A 22,168-nucleotide genomic window follows, 5' to 3' on the forward strand; every position below is an offset into this window, starting at 1 on the left:
AATGAGCCCTAGCTTCTTCACCACCAGGTACAAATTCAATGTGATTTAGTCAAAAGGCCAGGACTCACCATCTTCCCTCTTCGTCTTGGGAACTGAGGCAAGGAAGGTGCTGCCAGCTGCAGTCTTGGGTTGGGGTTAGGGAGCACCGAGTCGTTGCAGGCTTATCCATGGTGAACTGAATTATGGAAGACTTGCTCTGTGTGGTGGGTGAACACCACCCCGAGGGGAAACGGCTGCATGAAATGCAAGAATGGCCACAGTGGGTGATCAAAGGTCTTTCTAGCCTAATGCCGTGTCTTCAGGAGAGGCCAAAAGCAGCAGGTATTTAGCAACCTAGATAGGAACTGAATATCTCAAAGGTGAACCTGCCCTTTGTGTTGTCCTCCAGCAATAAACGGCCTAGAGATCCCTTTAGATGAGAGTTACCATCACATCTCCACACTTCATCTGAAAGAAAACCAGATCTCGGGAAGAAGGTGAACTCTCGTTTGAATGATGAGGTTTCTGTGCTGCTCTGTGTGCTGGGCAGTCTCCTGGAACAAGTATTTCTTGCTATTAAAAAAGGGAAATAAGGATTTTTGTCTGCCTTGGTTCTGAATGAAATGTCTGCATAAGAAATGTATGGATCTAAGCACAGGGCTGGCAGGTTTTTCTCCATCCATGCAGGTGTCCGTGTCTGCAGCTCTGTCTGTTAAGGTACAGACTCGTTGCTTTGGTTTTTGTGAGGCATGGGTTTTGCTTTAAGTGCAAGGTTACAGGTTTAGTAAAATGGGGACCTCCTCTGTTGCAGGATCTGTGGATTCCTTACTTCACGATCACAACCGACATCACTGCCTCAGCGATGAGGGTCCACACAGACGGTGAGTGTGCGGGCGGCCTTCTCCAGCAGCAGGTCCTCCATAATGACGTGAGACTTCAGTGTCACCCCTTCTTTCTGGAGTTTTCCTCCCCTTTAAATGTCTCTTGCCTTTTGTTTCTCCCTTCTCTGTTATTTGCTGGGCACCAAACTGTGGTTATACCCAGATCACAAAGAACAGAGCTGTTGGGAAGAAATAAAATGAGACGCTGTGTTCACTGTTTAGAGAGAAAATGGGTCTGTTGACACCATTCTGTTCCCTTAAAACATCCCGTGAAGTGCAGGTGTTCGAGCCATAAATCAGACCTAATGCAACCAAAACACTTTAAGATTCAAATTCCCCATTGCCCTGGTTTCGCTGGGATAGAATCACAGAAATAATTTGCTGTTCAGGAAAGCTGCATTTTTTTACAAGACTGCAACACTTGATTTGGTGGAGATGAAGTTGATGTGACACTCTTTGGTTTAGTTTCTGGCCAGCCCTGGTATGGCAGTAGTGATGGAGGTCTGCAGCAGTTTGAGTTAGCTGGGTACAGAAGCTGGGGGCGTGAAAGCCAAGGAGCTGCCCCAAGCTGGCCACAGAATTATCCCATACCATAAACTTGTGTTTATGTCGCATGTAAAATTCCCATTCACTGTAAATTGGGGAGTTTCCTGGGGAGGGCCCTCTTTCCTCAGCGGACCCCAGAAGGGTCTTGCCCATCGCTCTGCTCCTCGGCTCGCTGTGACCCTCGTGCATTCGCTGGAGCTGTGATGCTTGTGGTGGTGTTTGGCATTCACTGCTGGGAGCACGCAGCCTGTGACCACTGTATGGGCTGAGTATGACTTGGTGTACTTTGCATTGGTATTAATAATAGATTTTAAATTTTTACTACTATTTTATTACATCTGTTTCCATTTCAACCCATGGGTCTCCCTTCCTTTTCCTGATTCCCCTTCTCGGGTGATAGAACAAGTGTCAAAACAGCAACACCCGTAAATGAAGCTGTCTGCCCCGTAGAGAGACTCCCGTGCTGCAGCAGAGGCTGGGTCAGGTCCTTCTTTGTCTCCAGTCCTCTTTATTTCTCTGGTGGAAATCTGTGGTATGCTTTCCTGACTGAACAGAGGGGAAATCTCCGAGCTGTCTGCTCTGCTGTCGGGAGGCGGTGGCTGCCCCATGGGGCACCCGCTGTAGCTTTTGTCTGTGTGGGGTAAGGGGGCAGTGACTCAGACGGTACCGGGTGCCCCAGACATTTCCTTGGATAGCCACAACCTTTGCTGCTGTGTCTCTGATGTTGTCTTACTGAAAGGTGAGGCTCTCCAGCCCCGCTGTGAGGGCAGGGGTTACAGAACCCCTAAATTACACTGACACTGGGGCTGTGCTGACCGAGGACACCCAAGGGAGCTACAGCAGACAAAGGATCAACCTTTCCTAGGGGTTTTGTGTTCCCGTTCTGCAGCAGGTTCAGCCAGTTGAGGTCAGGAAGCTCACCCCATCCAGCTGCGCTCCCTGCAGAAGTTTAATGTCAGGGTAGAAATGGACTGGAGAATGGTTATGGACACCTCCAGAATTCACTGACAGGAGAGGAAGGAAGGGCCCAGCTGCTGCAGTTGGTGATGGGGACAGGTCTGGAGCCACAAGTAAAGGGCAGTGTCAGGAGGAAGGAGCCAGGCTCTGCTCTGGGATGTCCAATGCCAGGACAAGGGGCAATGGTCCCAAGCTGGAGCACAGGAGGTTCAAGCTGAACATGAGGCCAAACTTTGTCAGTGTGAGGGTTATGGAGCATGGCCCAGGCTGCCCAGAGAGGTTGTGGAGTCTCCTTGTCTGGAGACACCCAAGGCCCTGGCCGTGTTCCTGTGTGACTGCTCTGGTGATCCTGCTCTGGCAGGGGTTGCACTGGGGGAGCTCCAGAGGGCCCTGACAACTCCTGACATGCTGGGATTCTGTGAAGTCCTGTGAGGAGCCACTGAGGGAGCTGGGGGGGTTCAGCCTGGAGAAGAGGAGGTGAGGGGAGACCTTATCCCCTCTGCAGCTCCTGAAAGGAGGGGATAGTGAGGGGGAGGTCAATCTCTTCTCCCACGTAACAAGCGATGGGACGAGAGGAAATACCCTCAAGTTGCACCAGGGGAGAGTTAGTTTGGATATGAGGAAAAATTTCTTTACTGAAAGAGTGGTCAAGCATCAGAACAGGTTGCCCAGAGAGGTGGTGGAGTCCCCATCCCTGGAGTGGCTCAAAAAATGTGTGGATGTGGCACTTCAGGACATGGTTTAGTGGCCATGGTGGGGTTGGGTTGATGGCTGGACTTGATGATCTTGGAGGTCTCTTACAACCTTCATGATTCTGTGAATTGCCCATCTTGCAACACAAGAAGTGAGCAATTTTCTTGAGTGGAAGTTCAACTCAACTAAAACTATTAAATAATAAACCCCAGATCTGCCAGTATTGACCTGTGCTAAATAGTAGGAGTGCTGAGGTTGAAATTAGAAAGAGAACTGTTAGATATTTTAAAAAAAGAAAAGAAAAGAAAATAATCAATTCCCGGTTTGCTGGAAAGCGTTGCTGTTTGAAGCACCAAGCAGTTAATTATGGAGAAGTGAGCTAACGCTGCACTCTTGGTTACTTCCGATATTTTAAAGATTCCCTTCTCCAACACGACTCTTGGCCTCTTTGGAAATGCAGTGTCTGCCCAATTCGGCTGATGCAAATGTCAAGAGAGAAACTGGTAAATAGGAGCCTTAAAGCAGAATGGTTCACAGGAAACAGATCCAAGCAGTTTCTACTTGATTAAACTTTCTTGTTATTAACAGCTTAGAAGATGATAACTTTCTTGCTTACAGCGCTGTTAACAGAAATGTCCCAGGAAGAGATAAGAGTTGTACAAGTGAAAGCATTGGCTTATTACAGAGCACAGAAAAGAGAAAATTGGGGCTTCTGTAGCATCTGTTTTTCATGTTCAACTCCTGCTGCAAGCCTGGGTCTCGTGGATCTCTGTGGAACGTAATGGGTTTTGCTGTGCTGCAATCTGCTCATCCTTTCTGTCCCTTTGTCCCCAGGAGAAGCCTTTTCCTTTCCTTATCAGTGGAAGCTGAACAAAGCGCTGAAGATGATCCCCGCAGTCAGGCATATGCTGAAATCTCCTTCAGGACAATAAATATGAGGCATGGGCTCAAATCCGTGGTTTCTCAGGCCTTTGCCTGGTTATATGGCTCAATAGCCGCCTTTATTTCCCCAATCCTAGCCAGGATTAAGATATAAAAGATAATAAACTGCTTTAATAACTTTCTAATGGTATTCTCAGGAGAGCCTCCATCTCCAGATTATTTTAATGAGTGCAGAAGCCTCCCCGCCCTCCGTGGCAGTAATTAACGCCGTTGCCGTTTTCTCCCGGTGTTCCCGCAGGCTCCCTGTGGAGGTACATCCGCGCCAGCATGTCCCTCTCCGGGTACATGCCGCCCCTCTGTGACCCGAAGGACGGGCACCTCCTGATGGACGGAGGTTACATCAACAACCTGCCAGGTGGGTGCTCAGATCCGGTACCCGAATCACCGAGTGCACAGCCTGCAAAACTTTGTCCTCTTCTTTTTTTTTTTCCCCAAAAAAAGGCAACAAGGAGAAATGCTGCAGACACCTTTAATCCCGTGATGGTTACCAGGAGTCGTCGTTCTCCGTTTCCTAGGTGTTTGCTTTGTCGTAGCTTTACTAAGACCGGTTTTTGTTACGAACTGTTTCCTGCTAGACATATTCTGAACATATAATTCCAAGACAAATGTGAATTTATTTTAGTGCTCGCTGAAAGGAAAGAGCAGAAATTAAACTGCGCACATGCAGCCTGTCTTTGAGTTGCTTTTCAAAAAGTACCAGTTGGATAAGAAATAATTCTGAGAAAGCAGCAGCATTAGCTCTTCCTTTTCCAGACTGGTGTCACCCAGAGCTGGGAGGGTTCAGCTGCTGGACGTGGGTGTCTTGGCAGAGCTGGGATTGCCTGGTGTTCACAAGAGTGATGTGGATTTGGGGCGCTCTGCGGGCTGAACACAAAAGGGTTTGAGGCATCCGAATTCACCTGTGTGTGCTGGGTGTGTTTCCCATCAGCGCTGCCACTGCAGTCACTGTGGGGAGGTGGGTGGCCAGGGCAGGAGAGCCAGATGTGGTGTCACTGCGGTTTGGGACTGAAATGGTGCACAAATAAAGAGGGAGGGATTCGAGTCAGAGCCTTGCATCCGAGCAGCCCAAGTCATTCACATGTTTCAGACAAGCCCAGACTATGTTTTTCCATCAGAGCTTTACGTGCCTAAAACCCTGAAATGGAAATGACACAGAATAGACCCCCAAATTCTGCATCTGACATTCTCTGTGTGTGTCTGTAATCAAAAGTAGGAATTGCAAACCACAGCACCTTCTCCACATGCACATATTGGAGAGGGCAGAGAGCATGGACGCAGGTGACACTGGGTGGAAAAGATACAATAGACCGAACGAGCCCAGGGATGTAAATCCAAGGTACAGAACAGATCTGACTTAAAAGAGTGTCTAAATTAAGCATCTAAATTGGCTCTTCAGAGCTGTGGTTTTTCCTACGCGTAACTATTCTGGAAACTGCAACTATCTTGGACTCTGGGGGTGTGGAAGAAATATAAATTCATTCCGTGAGCTCCGCGTCCTTCTCTTCCCTCCCTTGGCACTTCCCTAAATCCTCGCCCGTATCCAAAAGCTGCAGCTCGTCCTTTTTCTAACCTTGGAGTAGGAAGTGTGGCCTCATTTCTTTCCCACTTGCAAATATCAACCTTTCTCTTGGATCCCAAAGCTTTTCTTAGCTGAAATCCTCCCAGCCCCTCCTCGCTGCCTGGTTCCAGTGCTGCTCCCATCCTTTATTCCCTTCTCTTGGCAGGTTGACCCTGCACCCCTGCCTCTCCTCCTGAAGGCCACTGCCACTTGCTCTCTCCTCTGGTCTCCCAGATCTTTTGTTCTCATGAGAAATGCTTCACGAGGTAGAATTAATGTGGGTTTAATGTGCTTTGTCACACCATACTTGGTGTGGTGTAAGGCTGGACTGAAGCTGTGTGTGCCCCGCTCCTCTCCACTGCTCCCTGCCGTGCACTTCTGCTGCGGCCTTCACATGGCTTCTGGTGACAGCGTGGCCTCAGAGTCAGACCATCCCACTGATCTGGGACAAAACATACCCCACCAGTGATGTTTGCCAGCAATGGGAGCTCACCCTGAGGTTATGCAGGGGCTCGGTCAGTGCCAGGTGGGATCTCTGTTAAAATGGAGCAGGTTGGGTGGGAGATGGTGCCACGGCAGAGTTGCTGCAAATGTTTCTATCCAAAGCTGTCCAGAGATGCTCACAGTAGGTACCACGCCAGGTTCTGTGCCCCAGCAGGATGTACATAAACTTTGGCTGAGCAGCCCTGGAGCTGACACCGCTTTATTTCCCCCAGCTGATGTTGCCAGGTCCATGGGCGCGAAGGTGGTGATCGCCATCGATGTGGGGAGCCGGGATGAGACAGACCTCACCAACTACGGCGACTGCTTGTCTGGCTGGTGGCTGCTCTGGAAGAGGTGGAATCCACTGGCTGAGAAAGTCAAGGTACTGTAGGCTATAGTAAAATATTAAAATGAAAACCCCAGTTTATATACAGAGCAAGAAACTTCCCTTGTTCATTCAGAGAGCAAGCTTGGTGATAGACCATCGTTGTTCTTGGGTTTGGGATCTTACTCGGGGATGAGGACAGCTGGCAGTGCCCTGTTACTGGAGGAAAGGCGGTGATGTGGGACAGGGTAGAGCCCCAGTGTGGGCAGGGGATGGGAGCGTTGTTAGCAAAGAAACCTTTTCTTGGGGGTGCAGTCAGTTTTGACAGAGTCAGAATTTAAAAATTTTACCATTAAAAGTATTAACTGTGTCCAGTTCAGTGTTTCTATCCTGTATGTCTCTGAGCTGTTGATTTAGGGAGATTTTAGCACTAGGCAGTAATTGACATCACTGCTACTGATAAACACAGGGCTGCAGAGCGTGATTTTTTTCTCTCTCTTTCTTGTTGCATGCATTTAGGTCAACCCTGTTATTTCTTCTTCTGCATTTCCTAAATTGTCTGGCTCTGCAGCTGTTTGGTTGGTTGTTTTTTAGTGGGGGTGGTGAAACACTGGCTCCATGTGTGGAGCTATTCCAGACTCAGCTGGACGTGGTCTTGGGCAGCCTGGCCCTGCTGACCCTGTGTGAGGGGCTTGGAGCAGGTGATCATGAGAGGTCCCTGCCAGCCTCAACCATTCTGCGACATCTCTGCCCTGGTGCTGCAGAGATCATTGCTGCAGGGTCACTCTGCCCCTCTCACCTCGGCACACAGCTCTCCCTGGAGGTGCTGCTGTATCCTGAACGACTCGGTTCAACCTTGCACGGCAGGAATATGTTTGAAAGCAATTCCCTTTCTGCTGTTGGTGATGGAGACTCATTGGCTCGCTGACCACACTGCCTGGGAAACAGATGGAGGTGCTGATGTGTGAAGGTTTCGGCAAGCTTCTGTGCGCTCTTGGAGACAAAAAAAAAAAAGTTGATAGATAACTTGGTTTTTCTCCATTGCAAATACAGAACATATTCTGAAATGAAATTTCGGAATTAATCGTGATTGGTTGGCAGGTGCTGAATATGGCAGAGATCCAGACCCGGCTCGCCTACGTGTGCTGTGTGCGGCAGCTGGAGATGGTGAAGAACAGCGATTACTGCGAGTACATCCGGCCGCCCATTGACCGATACGGCACCCTGGACTTTGGGAAGTTTGACGAAATCTGTGTAAGTGCATCCTGGGGAAGGCAGCTCCCTGTATTCCTGCTCCACCGAAATCCGCTGCTAATTTAGTGCCTAAGCTGTTGGAGAGTACGAGAAGCTGGCACAGAGTGAATAACTGGCGCTAAATAATGCTGTGGAATGATATCATGGCTGTGAGATTGGATTAACAGCAGAAACGGAGTTAGTAATCTTGATGATATAATGACCTGTGAACGGATCAGTTGCCTCGCTCCGTTTCATGACCGTTCTTGCTCAGCTGCTTGGTAAAAGCTCTCGGGTGTCTGAGCTGCTTTGGGCAGTTGGGGTTTGTCGAATGGTGTCATTTCTCTCCCTTCATTATGGAGCTTGTTGTCGCATGAAAGATTTGAAGAAGTCTGTAGGGGAGGCCGTGAATCACTGAAACGGAGGGCAACATGCTAAAATACCTGGCTGGGCTAACATTTCAACACCTCTATTAATAAAACATCATCCACAACTCCTCTGCACCTGATAGAGTATCAGGAAAATGGCACCAATGTCAGGGGAAGGACGTAAAAAGGGCAGCGCCAGGTTACACCTCTCTGGGATTTAGGTTGGTTTGTTGATGTAGCGGAAGCCAGCATGGGAAGCGCTGACTCCAGCCGTGCAGACTTAGTGACATAATTCAGCATTCACAACAAAACCACCTCCTTTTGGTTAGGTTGAGGTAACGACAGCGATTATGGCTCATTGTCTCTTGTCAAGGGAATTATTTTACTGCCTCTTTCCATTCTTGGTGTGCTTCAGCCATGCAGGCATCTTCCATCTTCAGGTATTTCTGCATAGCTTTGCTCTTCTCATTGCCTAAAACCACCCCCCACCACCAATTTTTCTTTAAGTTGCTCTCCTTTATAAATGCAATGAGAACCTACAAGACTCGTTAGGCTGCAGATTGATTTCTCTGATACTGTCTTATAAATACTGAACAAAACCAGTGGTACCGTTAAGCCCTGCAGGTTCACATTTGAGAGTCCTTAAGGCCAAACAGCAGCTATTCCAAACCACCAGCTCCTTTCCCCAGTATAAATATTTTCGCAGGGATATTTGGTGTCTCGTAGCTCCTGGGCAAACAGTGCTGTCTGCCAATGGCAGATCTCAGACTTTCCTGGTAAATAATATTCTTTGCTAGGTGGAGTGCCCTGGCTGTTTTGAAAACCTTGACAAACGGGTCTGGTAGTTCATCATGGTAACAGATAGGAAGCTGTCAAATCATTGCTCTGTCTCTGTCTAATTCGGTGCCGTTAAAGAGATTTAAAGATGACCGACAAATGTTTCTCAGTGGAATACAACTTGGGGAAAGTGCGGTTTCTCAGAGGTGTTGCTTCCCGTGAGCAAGTTCTTGGCAGCACCTCCAGCGTTTTCATTCCCTGCAGCGTAGCTAAATAACTTTTGTCCACAGGGAAACTTTAAACCGTGCTGACCTTAAAGGACAGGGCAGTCGAGGCATTCCTTTATCGTTACAGGCTGTGAGTAGCGGGGGTTTCAATTTCAGCTGCGTACCTGGCTTTTACAGAAAATAGAAGTGGACACCATATAACCATGCAGCACTTGCAGAAGAACAAAAATCCTCTCTTCTGGCCAAAGCTCCTCTGTGTCAGCCTAAAGCGATGTCGGCTGCGTCTCATTTCCCAAAGCCCAGGCTCTCGTGGTTATTTTGGATCACCCTGGCCCAGGCAGTTGTGGATCTGTCCGTGTCCCTCCTGAGCAATCCCCCCCACCCTGGGCTGTGAGGCTGTGGTAGGTTACGAGAGGTGGGTTCCAGCCCGAGTGCCTCCTGCGCTTTGAACCCTGCGCCAAAAAGTAGAGGAGAGACAACACCGGCTCAGCCGGGGCTGCCCCCAGTGCCCGGAGCTGCCCTGCAAGCCTGGGGTTTGGTGCGTGCTGCCAGCGTGGGAGCTGGAAATAGGACCTGGGACTCCTGGAACCCGTTGCTGTGTCCTTTCAGTTTGATTTTTCAGCACTGTTTCTGCTGTCTTGTTAGAAAAAAGGTAAAACTTGGAGCAATCGGTTTATTTTTTCCAGTTGTTGCCATGCTATGTTATTCCAAGCACAAATTACTTTATACTTTTAAATTAGAGGAACATGGAGTTTCTGGGTTTGGCATTGCCCGTGTGTCATCATATGTGCTCCAGCAAACTGGTGCTTGCATGGTCAGTGCTGCCTGGCGTAATTTATCGCAAGAGATTTTGGAATCAGGCGCCCTATGGTAACTTTTCATTGCCAGACTTGAGCCAAGGTGAGGTAAAGACACCAATTAATGAATATCTGCTTCCAGAGAGAGAGCCGGGACTGTAAAAGTGTATATACACAGCTCCTAAACTTCTCTTTATCCCACATTATTCTGTGAGCAGCCTGCTTGAAGCCACAGCTGTAAAAATAGTTGTGTCAAGTGGCACTTTTCATTCCACGCTGTGGGGTCAAAGGTTGAGGTAGCGTTTGGGCTTAAAATAGCACCTTGTTTGCTTAATCATCCCCCGATTCTTCAGCTGAACAGTAGTTATTAGTTACTTTTTTCCCCCCTAACTATGTATTTTTTTCCAGGAGGTGGGATATCAGCACGGGAAAACCGTATTTAACGTCTGGTGCAGGAGTGGAGTCCTTGACAAGATGCTAAAAGACAGGCAAGAGACCTACAAAGCCAAAACTGATGTAAGTGCTCTGTTTAAACACGCAGTTCTGCTGCTCGATGCACCCCAGGTCACACATCACCAGAAACTGCTGAAGGAGGGCGATCGATTGCCTCCAGTCCTTGTTGTGAGCGTGCAGGTATTAAAACTGTGCTTTGGGCAAGAAAAGGTATGATAGTTCTTCAGAAACTTCTGTCCTTGAACCACAGCTTGGGTGGATGAGGTCCTGCTCATCCCTGATCATCAGGTACAAGTGTGAGCAAAGTGTGCTGTGCCAGAGCCGAGGCTCCAAGGTCTGCCCGTCCATCCCTGGTACCCGATGTGTGCTCACACAGAGACCCATCCATACCTTCAGCCAGTGCAATGGGGTCTCTGAGACCCCAGGAACCGATGTAGTGCTCTGTAGGGCAGCTCTGCTGGTGCTGTTTCATTCTAACAGGTATTGGAAGTGTTAAAACCCCACCTGGAGGTGTTATCTCTAGATGATCCTACTGTAGCAGGGGGTTGGACTGGATGATCTTCAGAGGTTCCTTCCCACCCCAGTCAGTCTGGTTCTGTGATTGATGCCGTGTTTGTGACCTGGAATTGTTCACAGCACAGATATCCTCGAAGGAAAGCAGGACACCCACCTGTAACCAGCATTTCCTGAGATGCGATGCTGCTTTCTCTTCTCCTTCCCTGCATGCACCAGCAGTCCTGGGGGCACTGAGAGCTGCACCAAGGGCTGGAGTGGGGCTGTGGCTGTGAGAGGGGATGGTCTGGTCTCAGGGGATGGGTCACATCCGTACCCATGGCTGTACCCCAAGTGAGCGTGGACAGCCTCCCTGAGCAGTGCTGGGTAGGAACGAGGAACCTTGTAAGCATGATTTTTCATTTATCCTTGTGCCACAGAGTTCAGGTGGTGCCTGGTGGTGTTGCTACCAGGAACTGCTCTGCCAGGGCAGTGGCTCTCACAGCAGCTGCCCAGTGCTCATCACACGGGACATGAATTGGGATCACTGGCGTCGGTCTCTGCCATTGCTGGCTTTCAAGATGTGACTCAAGTTGTCCTCAGATGCTTCCAGAAAACCTGAATTAAGCCCCTGCTGGAGATGTGTTTTCAGCCAAGAGTTAAAATCCCTGCAAAGCCAGAGGTTTCTTGTTCTGCTGCTTTTCTTCCTCACCCCTCTGCTAGAAAAGCTGTTTTGTGGAGCTGTCATTGAGGCTCAGCAGAAGCTCACAGCTCTTTCAAGGTACTGGGTTTCACCTTCTGCCCACTCCAGCACATCCGAGCAGTTAATGTACAGTTTGGTAAATACCCAGTTACGGTCAATCTACAGGCTACGTAGTGTTGCTGTGTGGTTACAGGCCTGTTAAGTTTTCTAGTTAAGAGTAGAGTAAAATTCTCTTGGTTTTACAGTTTGAAGAGTGAGGTCAGCCTCTAGAGTTAGTTCAGTAACTCAATGGGCTGAACAAATTTATTGGCAGGGAAGTTTCCATTGTTTTTAGGAAACAGTTACCACTTTTTTGAGAACTTGGGTACAATATTATAATATCTTGTCTTGTTATCCTTACCTTCCTTTGAGTCCCTCTGATTTAAAACCCAAGTGCTACAAAAGAATTCATGGTTTACCGTGTAATTCATCTTTATCATCTTTTAAAGATGGGGAAATGAGCAGGAATATTTTAAGTGCCTGCCAAAATGCATCGTAACTGCAGTGAGCCTCACTGAAGGAAGTCAGCAGAGGTGAAAGATGACATTGAGGACTTGCAGCTCTTCAGGGATGGGTGGCTGAGCACTTTTGCTAGAGGGGAGATGGTGTGAACAAGGGGAGAGGAAGGGCAGTGCTGCAGGGATGGGTGATCTGGGCTGGTTGCCCTGGACCCCATTTATCACTGGAGAGATGAGCTCTGGAGGATGTGAGTCACTTTGAAATGGCTCCGTGGGGATGAGATGGATGGCATCCTCGGCTCCGGCTGCGTGAAGGGAGCCAAGGGGACCAGCGCTGATGGCTTCCCATCATCAGACACATCCCACCCACGCTGCCTGGCAGGGTGGTGGCTGTGGGAGGAGCACAGAGGGACTGGGAGACTGTTGGTGGTGGCCTGTGGAGCCCCAGAACTCATCAGCTTGTTCTTACTGGGACCATGAGCTGGACTAGGTCTGAGCTGCAGAAGATGGGTTTCCACTCTGCCTCCAACACCTCATGTTCAGACTGGTTATAAACTGGTGTGTGTTTGGTTGTGTGTGCTAATGGTCATAAGGAGAAGTCAACAGAGGGAAGATTGTGTGTGTCAGAAACGGTTATATGTCCCGTTTCATCCTCTAGCTTTTATCACCAACTGGTAACAAACTCAAACATTCATTGCTGTAACAAATGCTTCTTTTAAATAAGACTTCTTCTTAAAATTGCCCATTATATGGAATACAGTAATTCAGGCTGATATTTCGGTCAAATCATGACACTGCAGCTGTGCACCAAGCAGCACGTTGACCATCTGTCACAATCTGCCCTGGGTTTTATGGTCTTTAACTGTCCTGGAGATCAAATACGTCAGGTACCCATTGCAGACAGAGCCTGTCATTGCATTTCTGTGCATGCACTTGGTAACAAGGCAGAAAGAGCTGATTGCTGGGACACCAGGAGTATGAAAATAACGGGTTCAGGAGAGCGACTCAAAGAACTGCCCGGGTGATGGAGCGGGAGCCGTCGGCTTCGTGTGTGCCCCAGCCTGGCACGAAGGCTCAGTTCCAGGCTGTGCTCCCAAGAACCGGGGACAGGATCTGCTCTTCCTCTGGAAACTTGAGAGTCCAGGAAAAACCAAGATTTTAATGTTCTTTTTTCTTTTCCTCTGACTTCTGTTTCAGTAGATTAATTTCTAACAAACAAGTACTGCAGGCTCCCACCAGGGTGTTTGTCTTTTCTTTTTCCATAGTCCATTAGAGTCATTTAAGTCCTTTAGCTCTGCTATCTTCCAGGGATAACAGCTGATATTTTTAACTTGCCTTTTGTTAGTAAAGGTTTTGATGCTGCGTGTGTTTTAGTTCTTCAGCTATTTCTGGAATATGCAACATCTGAGAGCTGAGCAGGGTTTCGTATCATCTTGTTTCCATGTCGCAAGCACTGAATTTTTACTTTAAAACTCCAGACATTTAATCATTTAGATACTTTTCCTTCGCTTTCATCACTCGATCACTGTTTATCTTGTCTCAAAAATGCAAATACTGAAGGCACAAACAACAGGAGCCTTACTTAAACTTCACTTGAACAACCCTTACTCTTCCCCAGCACGGAATAATGCGATACCGTTAATTGGATCTCCTTGGGGAAGTTTTGTCTACTGAAGTGTTATTCACAGTCAAAGCTAAATATAATCTAGCAGACTACAATAGTAACTGTCTTTCTCCTCTAATTTATTTAATAAAGATTGTGCCAAAGAGAATACTTTCCTCCTTGGAAGAAAAAATACCAGCAGAAAGGTTTTAGAGCAGGTTTTAAATGAATCTGCGATGCTTCTTTGCCTCGTGTTAACTGATGGGAGCGTGGTTTTGCCCTTAGAAGTAGTAAGGGGACGTGTTTATACATTAAATCCCTGTTTAAAAGCATCAGGCGAGCGTGGGACGACACCTGGTTTCCCACAAGCACGGTTCCAGTCTTAGCACTGAGACTTTGTGGTGCAGCTCCCTCACTGAACGTCCTGATGGGGTACCCGTGGGTTGCTCTGTGTGTTGGTTACCAGAACAGATGCCCCTGCACTTAGGTTGTCTTCGTGCTCGTCTGTCCTCACCACCCATCCGTGGGAGCACGCAAGCCGATGGTTTTCCCCAAGCACCCTTTGGTGACGGTCGCTGCAGGGTTTTGCTCAGCTGTCTGTGTCGTGCTCTGGACTTTTGTCCCCTCCAAAGCTCCCTGTCTGTTCCGTGCTCCCAGCACAGCCTGGTGTGGGTTTGCCTGGGCACTGGGTGCAGCCCCGGTGTCCGCTTGGTAAGAGGCCACGTTTTGAGAGTCCAGGCGATTGCCTTGAGCGCTGCTGTGTCTGCTTGGTGGCCAGTTTGCACAAGTCCCTTGCTTAGGCAAACGGTACAAAATGAAGATGTGGATGCTTTTTTCCCCTTTCCTGGAGAACAGCCTCTGCAGTCTCTTTACTGGGGCCATTCAGGTCGGATGCTCAAGATGAGACTGGCCTGACTCACCCTTCTTGATGGTTCCTTAGTGGTCAGACTCAGCTTCTGAGCTTCCTGACTTCTGTGTATTTTAAGTCTGTGTCCTAAGCTACCGCTGTTTCATTTCATACTTTTTAATTCCCTCTGGGCTTTTCTCTGTCCACCGCTCCCCCTCAGCTGTTTGTCCTGGATTCCCCCACCTTGCTTTAGCCTAAATCACATCAAAAGTTAGTTACGAATTAAAGGTCAACTGAGAGCGATCTGCTGCAGCTGTAACGGGCTTCTGCTGTGACCCCCACGGGGGCTGGATGATTCATGGTATCAGTGCTCTTGCCAGAAGAGCAAAGAATTGCTCATAAAACCCTGTGTTAGGAGACTGCCCTGTCTGGAAGCACGGGGGCATTCAGAAGGACGGCAGAATTCAGAAGATTCCCGGCAGCCCAGCGCTGGTAACGTGTCCCTGCCAGCTCTTACCGGTCTCTCTGCTCCGAGATGGGGGTTGTTGCTGTCCTAATTAAAATCTCTGGGTTTAAACCAAGGGTGTCCAGGTTTCCATCTGGTGACCCTGTGCCTGCCCCGAGGAGGCGGGCAGGGCTGCTCACACCGTGGCGTGCGGAAGGACCAGAACGGTTCCCAAATACCAAAGTTGGGTTTTAATAGAGGAGAAACTGGAGCAAGCAGTTTCTCAAAATAGAGAACGCTCAACCCACTGCTTGGGTGAGACAGAGTAAAAATAGAAAGGGTTTATTGAAAAGAGGAATTACAGTGGGAAATATTTCTCCTTGCGGGCGGACCATTGCCTCAGGCTCCCGCTCGCTGCAGCACCTCCAGCTCCACGCATGGGTCCTGTGCCTGGGCTGCTGTTGTCTGTCCACGCAGCCTCCCACAGCATCGCTCCACAGGCGCAGGGCTGGGCCATGCACCGTGTCCCACCTGGGCACTGGGGCTCCTTCTCCTCCCAAGGGAAGGCAGAAGTTCCCTGGGGGCTGCACATGGCCCAGCCGGTTCCTCTGATAACGTAACAGCAATGAGAACGAGCAAGTAAAACGAGCACCGTCTGTCATGAGGTCCAGACCCTCCGGTTCTTGTCTTTGTGGTCTTTTCTATAGTTTGCTCAATTTTTAATAAGGCTTCTATTTGCATGGATGGGGAAGGAGCCATTAGAGGTTTTCCCACTGTTTGCACTTGTTGAATCCCGTCTCTGCCATCAGACCTGCAGCAGGAGACTTGTTTTGAGGACCACTCACTGATGAGTAACGGCTTTTGAGGGGGCAGTCGTGGAGCATTTGTGTGTTTGGAGCTGTCTGTTCAATATCATTTTTATAGAGTCTTGATTTGTTTGTATTTTTTGTGTATATTTGTTAACGTGTCTAAAACTTACTCCTGTGTTTCAGAACGTGACCTGTCCCACCACCTCTTTTACGGACCTGGCAGAGATCGTGTCCAGGATCGAGCCCGTGAAAGCGCCCGTGGCAGACGGTGAGCGGAGGTTCAGGCTTTGCTGGCTCCGGTGCCTGCTGAGCAACGCTGCAGTGATGGGCTGCACCCCCCCCCCATCCAGAGCCTCCCCCGACAGGTTACCCCAAACCAGACCCTCCACGTCCCCCTCTTGCTGCCTCCTCCAGGAGAGGCTGGGGGTCAGACGTTCTTGTCACGGTGGGACATCCACTGCCAGCCCCTTGCTGGTGGGGTCCACTGTGGCTTCCTGCTGGGAGTAATCCCTGCTGTGGGTGAAATAACACAAGGAAACTCCTGCAAGCACAGGCTCTGTTCCTTTTGTGCTGGCCCATGTCCTTGTGATGGCTTCACTCTTTGGTCCGTGTCCTTTTGAGATGGGAGGAGGCTGATTTAAAGCTTTGACTGAAGGGTTTTTTTTCCCCTGCTGTCGTGAGTAGGATCTGGAGTGACTCACCGGCTCCGTTGCTTTTTGTGCGCCCGTTATGGGGAGCAACGAGGAACAGGTAACAGCTCCTGCATCCGCACCCAAAGGCCCTCGAGTGCCTCGTGCCCGAGCCGTGCCCTGCAGAGCAGTTCCCTGTTCAATGCTCCTTAGCAAAAAGACTCAGGGCTTTGCAGGCCTGAAATGTCCCAGCGTTTCACCCGTGCTAGAGCTCCTTATAAACGGTTGCTCCCCTCCTCCTGGCTCTTGTTCTTGCAGAGGGAAATCTAAAGTTAGCAGCCCTCCCATCTGTGACTGTGTTTGTAGAGATGTCCCTGTGGTAATTTGAAATGCTAATTGCAATCATATGCCATATGAAGAAAATATTAATCAAATGTGGCTGAGAGCGCCATTGTGAATAAGAATGAAGAGTTCATGGAACGTGGTTATTTAAGGCATAGGCATTGAGACCTGCTGAGATTTAACCAGCACACTGGGACACATCTTCCTCCTTTATATGGTTTTGGATAATTCGCCCTCGTTAGGAAGATGTGCTTTCTGCTGGGTGAGGCCCAACAACACGAGTGCAACAAAGGGACATGTCTTTCCAAAAGTAGATGTGGCAGATTTTGGGCTAAGGAGGGGTGCTGCGTGGGGGCTACCTGGGATGGGATGGCAGATGCCATGTGCTGCTGCGGATGCTGAAAGCTGGTGGTGGTGGAGGCTCCGGAGGAGGTGGGGGATGGCAGGAGAGTTGTGCCTTGAAGGACCCTTCGTATTCGTGTGGGGACTCCATGCACTGCCTGCAAGGACCTTTCCCGTGTTTTTGGTGGGCAGTATATGTAAAGGCACTGCTCTGAGCATGGCATCGCCTCGGTGCCTCCGGGACAGCGTCGCTTTTGCTAAGGAGGTGTCTGGAGCTGTGGGGGATGCAGTCTGAACCAAGATGAGCTCAGCTGGAGGGAAATCCCTTCCCGAGTCCCCTTCTCGGACCTCGGGGATTTAGAAAGGTCCTGCCTGCCCTCACAGTCTCAGGCTGGGTGGAGAAATCACGTCAGTAATTTTGTTCTAAAGAATACAATTGAAAATGATGTGGCTGATGGGAAGCTCAGGGGAAAGGGAAGTGTCAGTACAAGGGTGAGGGGCCCTGATGGGCAGAGGCTGGCGGACCCCCCAGGTCAGAACCCCCATCTCCTCTGGGGGGAAAGGGCGGTCAAGCTTCTTCTCCACTCTTGAGCAAACTGAGAGCAATGATTGAAACCATTAAAGAAACAAAAAGTAGAGAGACTGTCCCACAGGAAGAGCTGAGCAGAGGGAAGCTGTGCTGGACCCAGGGTACCTGTGCTGCTGGTGAGCAGGTGGAGAAGCGTCCATAGGGGAGCAGAAGCTCGTGTTCACAGCTGAGCACAGTGGTGTTTGTGGCCGTGTTTCTGTTCTGCGTCCAGAACGAGAATCTCAATTGGGATTTTCTCTCTTTGTGCAGCTGTGATTGGATTTTACGCAGCCATGGCCAGGGGAGCACAGATGCCATCCTCCGAGGGTGGCTCAGCCGCGTCCCTGTCACGCTCCCACCTGTAAGGGATTTCTGAGGACCAAAGCTGCCCGGGCTCCTTGGTGGTTTCCCACAGCAGGTTTCATGCCTCATTTTTCAAAGCAGCGATGCTTGGGGCTGTCCCCATGGCCAGGTCTCCTGGTGAGAGGCGAGGTGGCACACGTGCTGCACGGGATGGCTGGAGGAGCTCAAGTCACGCAGCAGAGCAGTCATAGCAACAGTCATTTAGATAAGAAGGTTTGGGAATGAGAAATGTTAATGGTGGTGTCAAATGCCTGGTTTGGCAATACAGCTGAAGCAGGAGACAGCCCAAAACCTCTCAAGGGACACAATTATCAGGCACTAGATCACCCAGTGCATTTTTGCTGCTTAAAAAGCACTTTTCTCAAGAAGCTCTAATGGACCGTGCGTTGATGAGCTGCCCGATTCCCTGACTTACATCGAAGCCTGCCCGTGTTACTGCAGCAGAAACCCTCTGGCCACACAGCCCCGGTGGTCTTCAAATGTGGAGTTGCCTGCAGAAATTGGGCAGGTATAAAAGAAATGCTAAAAGCTGCAGAATCACAAAGCAGATCTTTGGCACGAGAAGCGGTCGTGTGCCCTTCCTGCCCTGAATGTGCTCCAACTGCTAACAGCTGGGCCCCTTTTCCTGGCGTAACCTCCTCTTCGCTGGCTCATTTTCGAGCTGCAGCGCTTGGGTGTTGGTCCAGGACGAGGCCTCGGTCTCACCGATGCTTCTGGGAGGTTTTGGAGCGTAAAGGAGTAGTTGCGCCATGAGCCCCAGGTGCTCAGTGTGGGAGGCGGTGGAAGGTGACACTGAGGGACAGCTTCTGTTCTCCATTCCCCTCTGTCCTCCAGCAGCCAGAGCTGCTGTGTGAAGGGTGGGAGAAGGGACGCCCCTCGCTTGTTCTGTGTCTGTGTAAAGACCTGTTAAATGCTGAATAATGCTTGGGGAATCAAGGAGCTTGGTTTTGAATGGTAGTCAGTTTTATTTGGGCTGTAAACCTCAAACGATTGTTTGTGCTGTCTGGTGCTGTTTGGATGAGCTTCCAGTTTCTCTGGTGTGTTTTATCAAAGATTCTCAGCAGTGTTTTCGGTATAAATCAACAATAATTCTCTGATCCACAGTAAAAAAAAATAATAATTACAAAAATAATTAAGAAAAAGACCAAATGTCTTTAATCCTAATGTTCTATAGCAGTTGGGTGTAGTTATCGTGTGAGAAGAAAATGCTGTGGAACAGACTGTGCTGTTGTCTGCAGCGTGGAGCAGATGCTATTGACTGTTCCCAAAAGAAACGCTTAATCAAGAATGGGGTTTAAACACGAGCCGCTCTCCTCGCTAGTGGGCTGAAAAACAGGTACTGCTTCAGCAACTCGGAGCACACTTGAGTTGACGCATGAAAGTGGTGGAAAAACTGTTGGCACTCAGTTTTTCTGCCATTTTGACGCCTTAACTCGCATTCTGAAAAACCACGTGCCAGGAACGGCACCAAGAGGAGGTGATGACCTCCCTCCCGGTGGCCCCAGGTTGGTTTTGCTGCCTGTGTGCTTTGGTTTCACGTCTGGGTGGGCTCAGCAGCGGCTGCTGGGGCACTGGGGGCTGAACTGGGGCTGATGGTGGGTGTCTGCCCTGGCACATCTGTTGAGTGCTGAGTTGATGTGGGAGCCAGTCGGTCCTGTCAGGAAGTCTCTCTTCTGCAGACCCTCCAGTGATCTCCAGAGCCATCGACCCTGCACTGATGTAGCTCGTTCCCTGGGAGCAGACTTTGGTGCTGGGGGCTTGGAGGCACGTCCTGCTGCTGTGCCTCAGTGTGCACAGCTCTTCAGCTTCCCTAAATTTGCCCAGGGAAGTGGTGGGGTCACCATCCTTGGAGGTGTTCAAAAAACATGTAGATGTGGCACTTTGGGACATGGTTTAGCATTGGGTTGATGGTTGGACTTGATGATCCTAGAGGTCTTTTCCAACCTCAGTGATTCTATGATAAATTATGTTAACCTGCTGGATTACTGGAAAGAGCAGGTGATTGTCCCCTGTGGAGAGGAGGGGACTGTAAATGTCACTGTCCCCTGTGGACCAGTGATTGGGAGACACAGTTACCATCTCTGCACCAGGAAGAGCTCGCCCTGTGCCTGCAAGTTCCTGTTTCCAGTGAGTCTGGGACCGATGTGTCTAGGGCAGTTTGCATTGGTAGCTCATAGACATCTCTTCTGAAGGTGTTCATCAGGTCTTGTCTGGGCTGACGGGTGGGAGACAGCAACTGTTCAGTGAAGAGCATTCCCCAGGGAGCATCCTCCCATGGCCAGCGTTGGTGTCCCATCATCTGGGCAGCTGGCACCCCCAGAATGACAGGGAAAGTTTGCTGCTCTTGCTTGAGGCTCCTTGGGTTCTGGAGGGCTGCAGAGCACCAGTTCACGTACAGGACACGGTTCACGTTGTGGCCTGGCTGCCAGCTGATGTCTGCGTTCGAGCCGTCCCAGGTCACCGAGCTGCGGCGTTGGCAGCAGCCGCCCTGCCTGCCCGGTGCTCAGCAGAGGCAGCTGTCATCCCTCTTCCAGCTCCTCTGAACACCAGTTAAAACCAGTGGTTTTGATCTCTCCTCCCTCTAGATGAGTCAGACTACCAGACTGAGTACGAGGAAGAAGTTCTGGACAACCAGAAGGACGATTACATCGATTTCGTAGGCAACCAGGTTGAAGAAGACTCGGACTCGGTACGAACTGCCCTGGAAACAGGCAGTGCTTGTGTCATTGCTGGGTCTTGTGTGGGGTGGAGGTGTCGGGAGAGGATGGAGAGAAGCACCTGGAAAGGACTTGCTGAGGGGGCATGTGCAGAAATAACTTTGCTTCTCGTTGAGTACAGATGTTGTCTAAAAAGCGGATTCATTGCGTGGTGTGCAGTGAACCAGTTCTCACACGCTTGGGACAGATGCTGCGTTTTATTCAGGCCTGGGTGCTCGGTGGATCCCCACAGATCAGGCACACCCAGTGCCAGTTTTCTTGTAGTATTTATACACAAAAGTTACAAGATTAATCACTCTCAGTTACGATGATTGGTTAGCAATTTACATGTCATTATATCTTCTGCTGATTCATTCCCGAATCAAACTGCGCCTGTGCAGGGTGAGCGTCTTCACCTGGGCAGGGGGCTCTTTGACCTGTGGGTGGATATTTTAGTATTGTAATGAAGTCAGTTTGCCTGTGATTAAATCAGGGACAACTTAATTAGGTCTGTTATTTCAGGAAACAAGACATTCCCCATGTCCATATATCCATGTTCCAGGGATATTTAGCCCGTAGACTCCTAGAAGCTGTTTCTTTTTGATCTGGTTTTGGATGACCAGTCTATGTTAGCAGATGGGTTATTCATGAACATACACATATGTGTAGGATTCAAAATTATAAAGTTATAGCTGTATATGTGTATATGTTAATGATTAAAGAAATAAATCACTAAATATTTCCCAGTAAGCACATCTGAGGACTGCAGTGGGCTGCACAGGGAGGTGGTAGAAACCATCCTTGCAGATACTTGAAAACCAAATCAGTGCCCTGAAAACAGGATTGAGCACTACAGTTAGCCCTGCTTAGAGCAGAAAACTGTATTTTACCCCTCAGAGATCCCTTCCAACCAACGCTGCTTGATCCTGTGGGACATCAGGTCCACCCTGATGGGTCAGTGCTGGGCCAGGCTTCACGCGATGCGGCCCAAAGCCTGGGAAGCAAAGCTGGGAAGGGTCGTAGCCCTGCTCGCACTGCAGCTGGCGTGGCTGGTGGGTCTGAAAGGAGAACCTGCCTGTGGTGCTGGACAGGAACAATTTCCCAGTGGGAGCATGTGAGTTTGGTTTGGGAAGGTGCCCGGCCTGGGTAGGTGCCCTGCCCAAGTGAGATGGCATCGGTGCTTTCAGTGAGGAGCTGGGCTGATCTCTGGTGGGTAACGGTTGGTGGAGGGGAAGAGGGCAGGTTTTGTGCAGCTTGGAGAAGATGCTGAAGAATGAATTTGTGCTTTACTAATTTGTTTCTTCATTTATTCTCCTTCAGGATGAAGAAATGCAGCTAAGACAGCGCAGGAATGTCCCCAGTGTGGATGGCCAGGCAAGCAGCACGGGAGAGCCGGGCTAGCACTAAGAGTCTGACCTTGCCAGCTGAAAGCTACATCTCATTCCCACTGACAGCAGCCGTATTTATTTATCAGATATTTACAAAGCCCAAAACAAGGTCTAGTTGAAATTAAGCAAGCTTTCATCCTTCTCCAGACAGGGTGTGGGGCATTCAGCTGCCAGCACTAAGCACAAATACCTGCAGCACACCCAAGGCCCTGTGACCGCGGGTGG

General features: G+C 49.6%; 1 protein-coding gene across 1 annotated transcript in view; it reads left to right on the forward strand.

Moving 5' to 3' along the window:
- LOC104541690 (patatin-like phospholipase domain-containing protein 7) overlaps positions 1-21,956 on the forward strand; it is a gene marked incomplete at its 5' end in the record, with an annotated part of 26,616 nt that extends 4,660 nt beyond the window's left edge. Inside the window, 8 exons of the mRNA XM_010185809.1 lie at positions 791-860; positions 4,237-4,353; positions 6,273-6,421; positions 7,466-7,618; positions 10,175-10,282; positions 15,799-15,883; positions 20,445-20,548; positions 21,876-21,956. Of these exons, the coding sequence (XP_010184111.1) occupies positions 791-860; positions 4,237-4,353; positions 6,273-6,421; positions 7,466-7,618; positions 10,175-10,282; positions 15,799-15,883; positions 20,445-20,548; positions 21,876-21,956 (867 nt within the window). The remainder of the gene's footprint in view (positions 1-790; positions 861-4,236; positions 4,354-6,272; positions 6,422-7,465; positions 7,619-10,174; positions 10,283-15,798; positions 15,884-20,444; positions 20,549-21,875) is intronic.
- Between the last annotated feature and the right edge of the window lie 212 nt (positions 21,957-22,168).

This window comes from Mesitornis unicolor, unplaced genomic scaffold, assembly GCF_000695765.1.
Source record: "Mesitornis unicolor isolate BGI_N332 unplaced genomic scaffold, ASM69576v1 scaffold1536, whole genome shotgun sequence".
NCBI lineage: Eukaryota > Metazoa > Chordata > Aves > Mesitornithiformes > Mesitornithidae > Mesitornis > Mesitornis unicolor.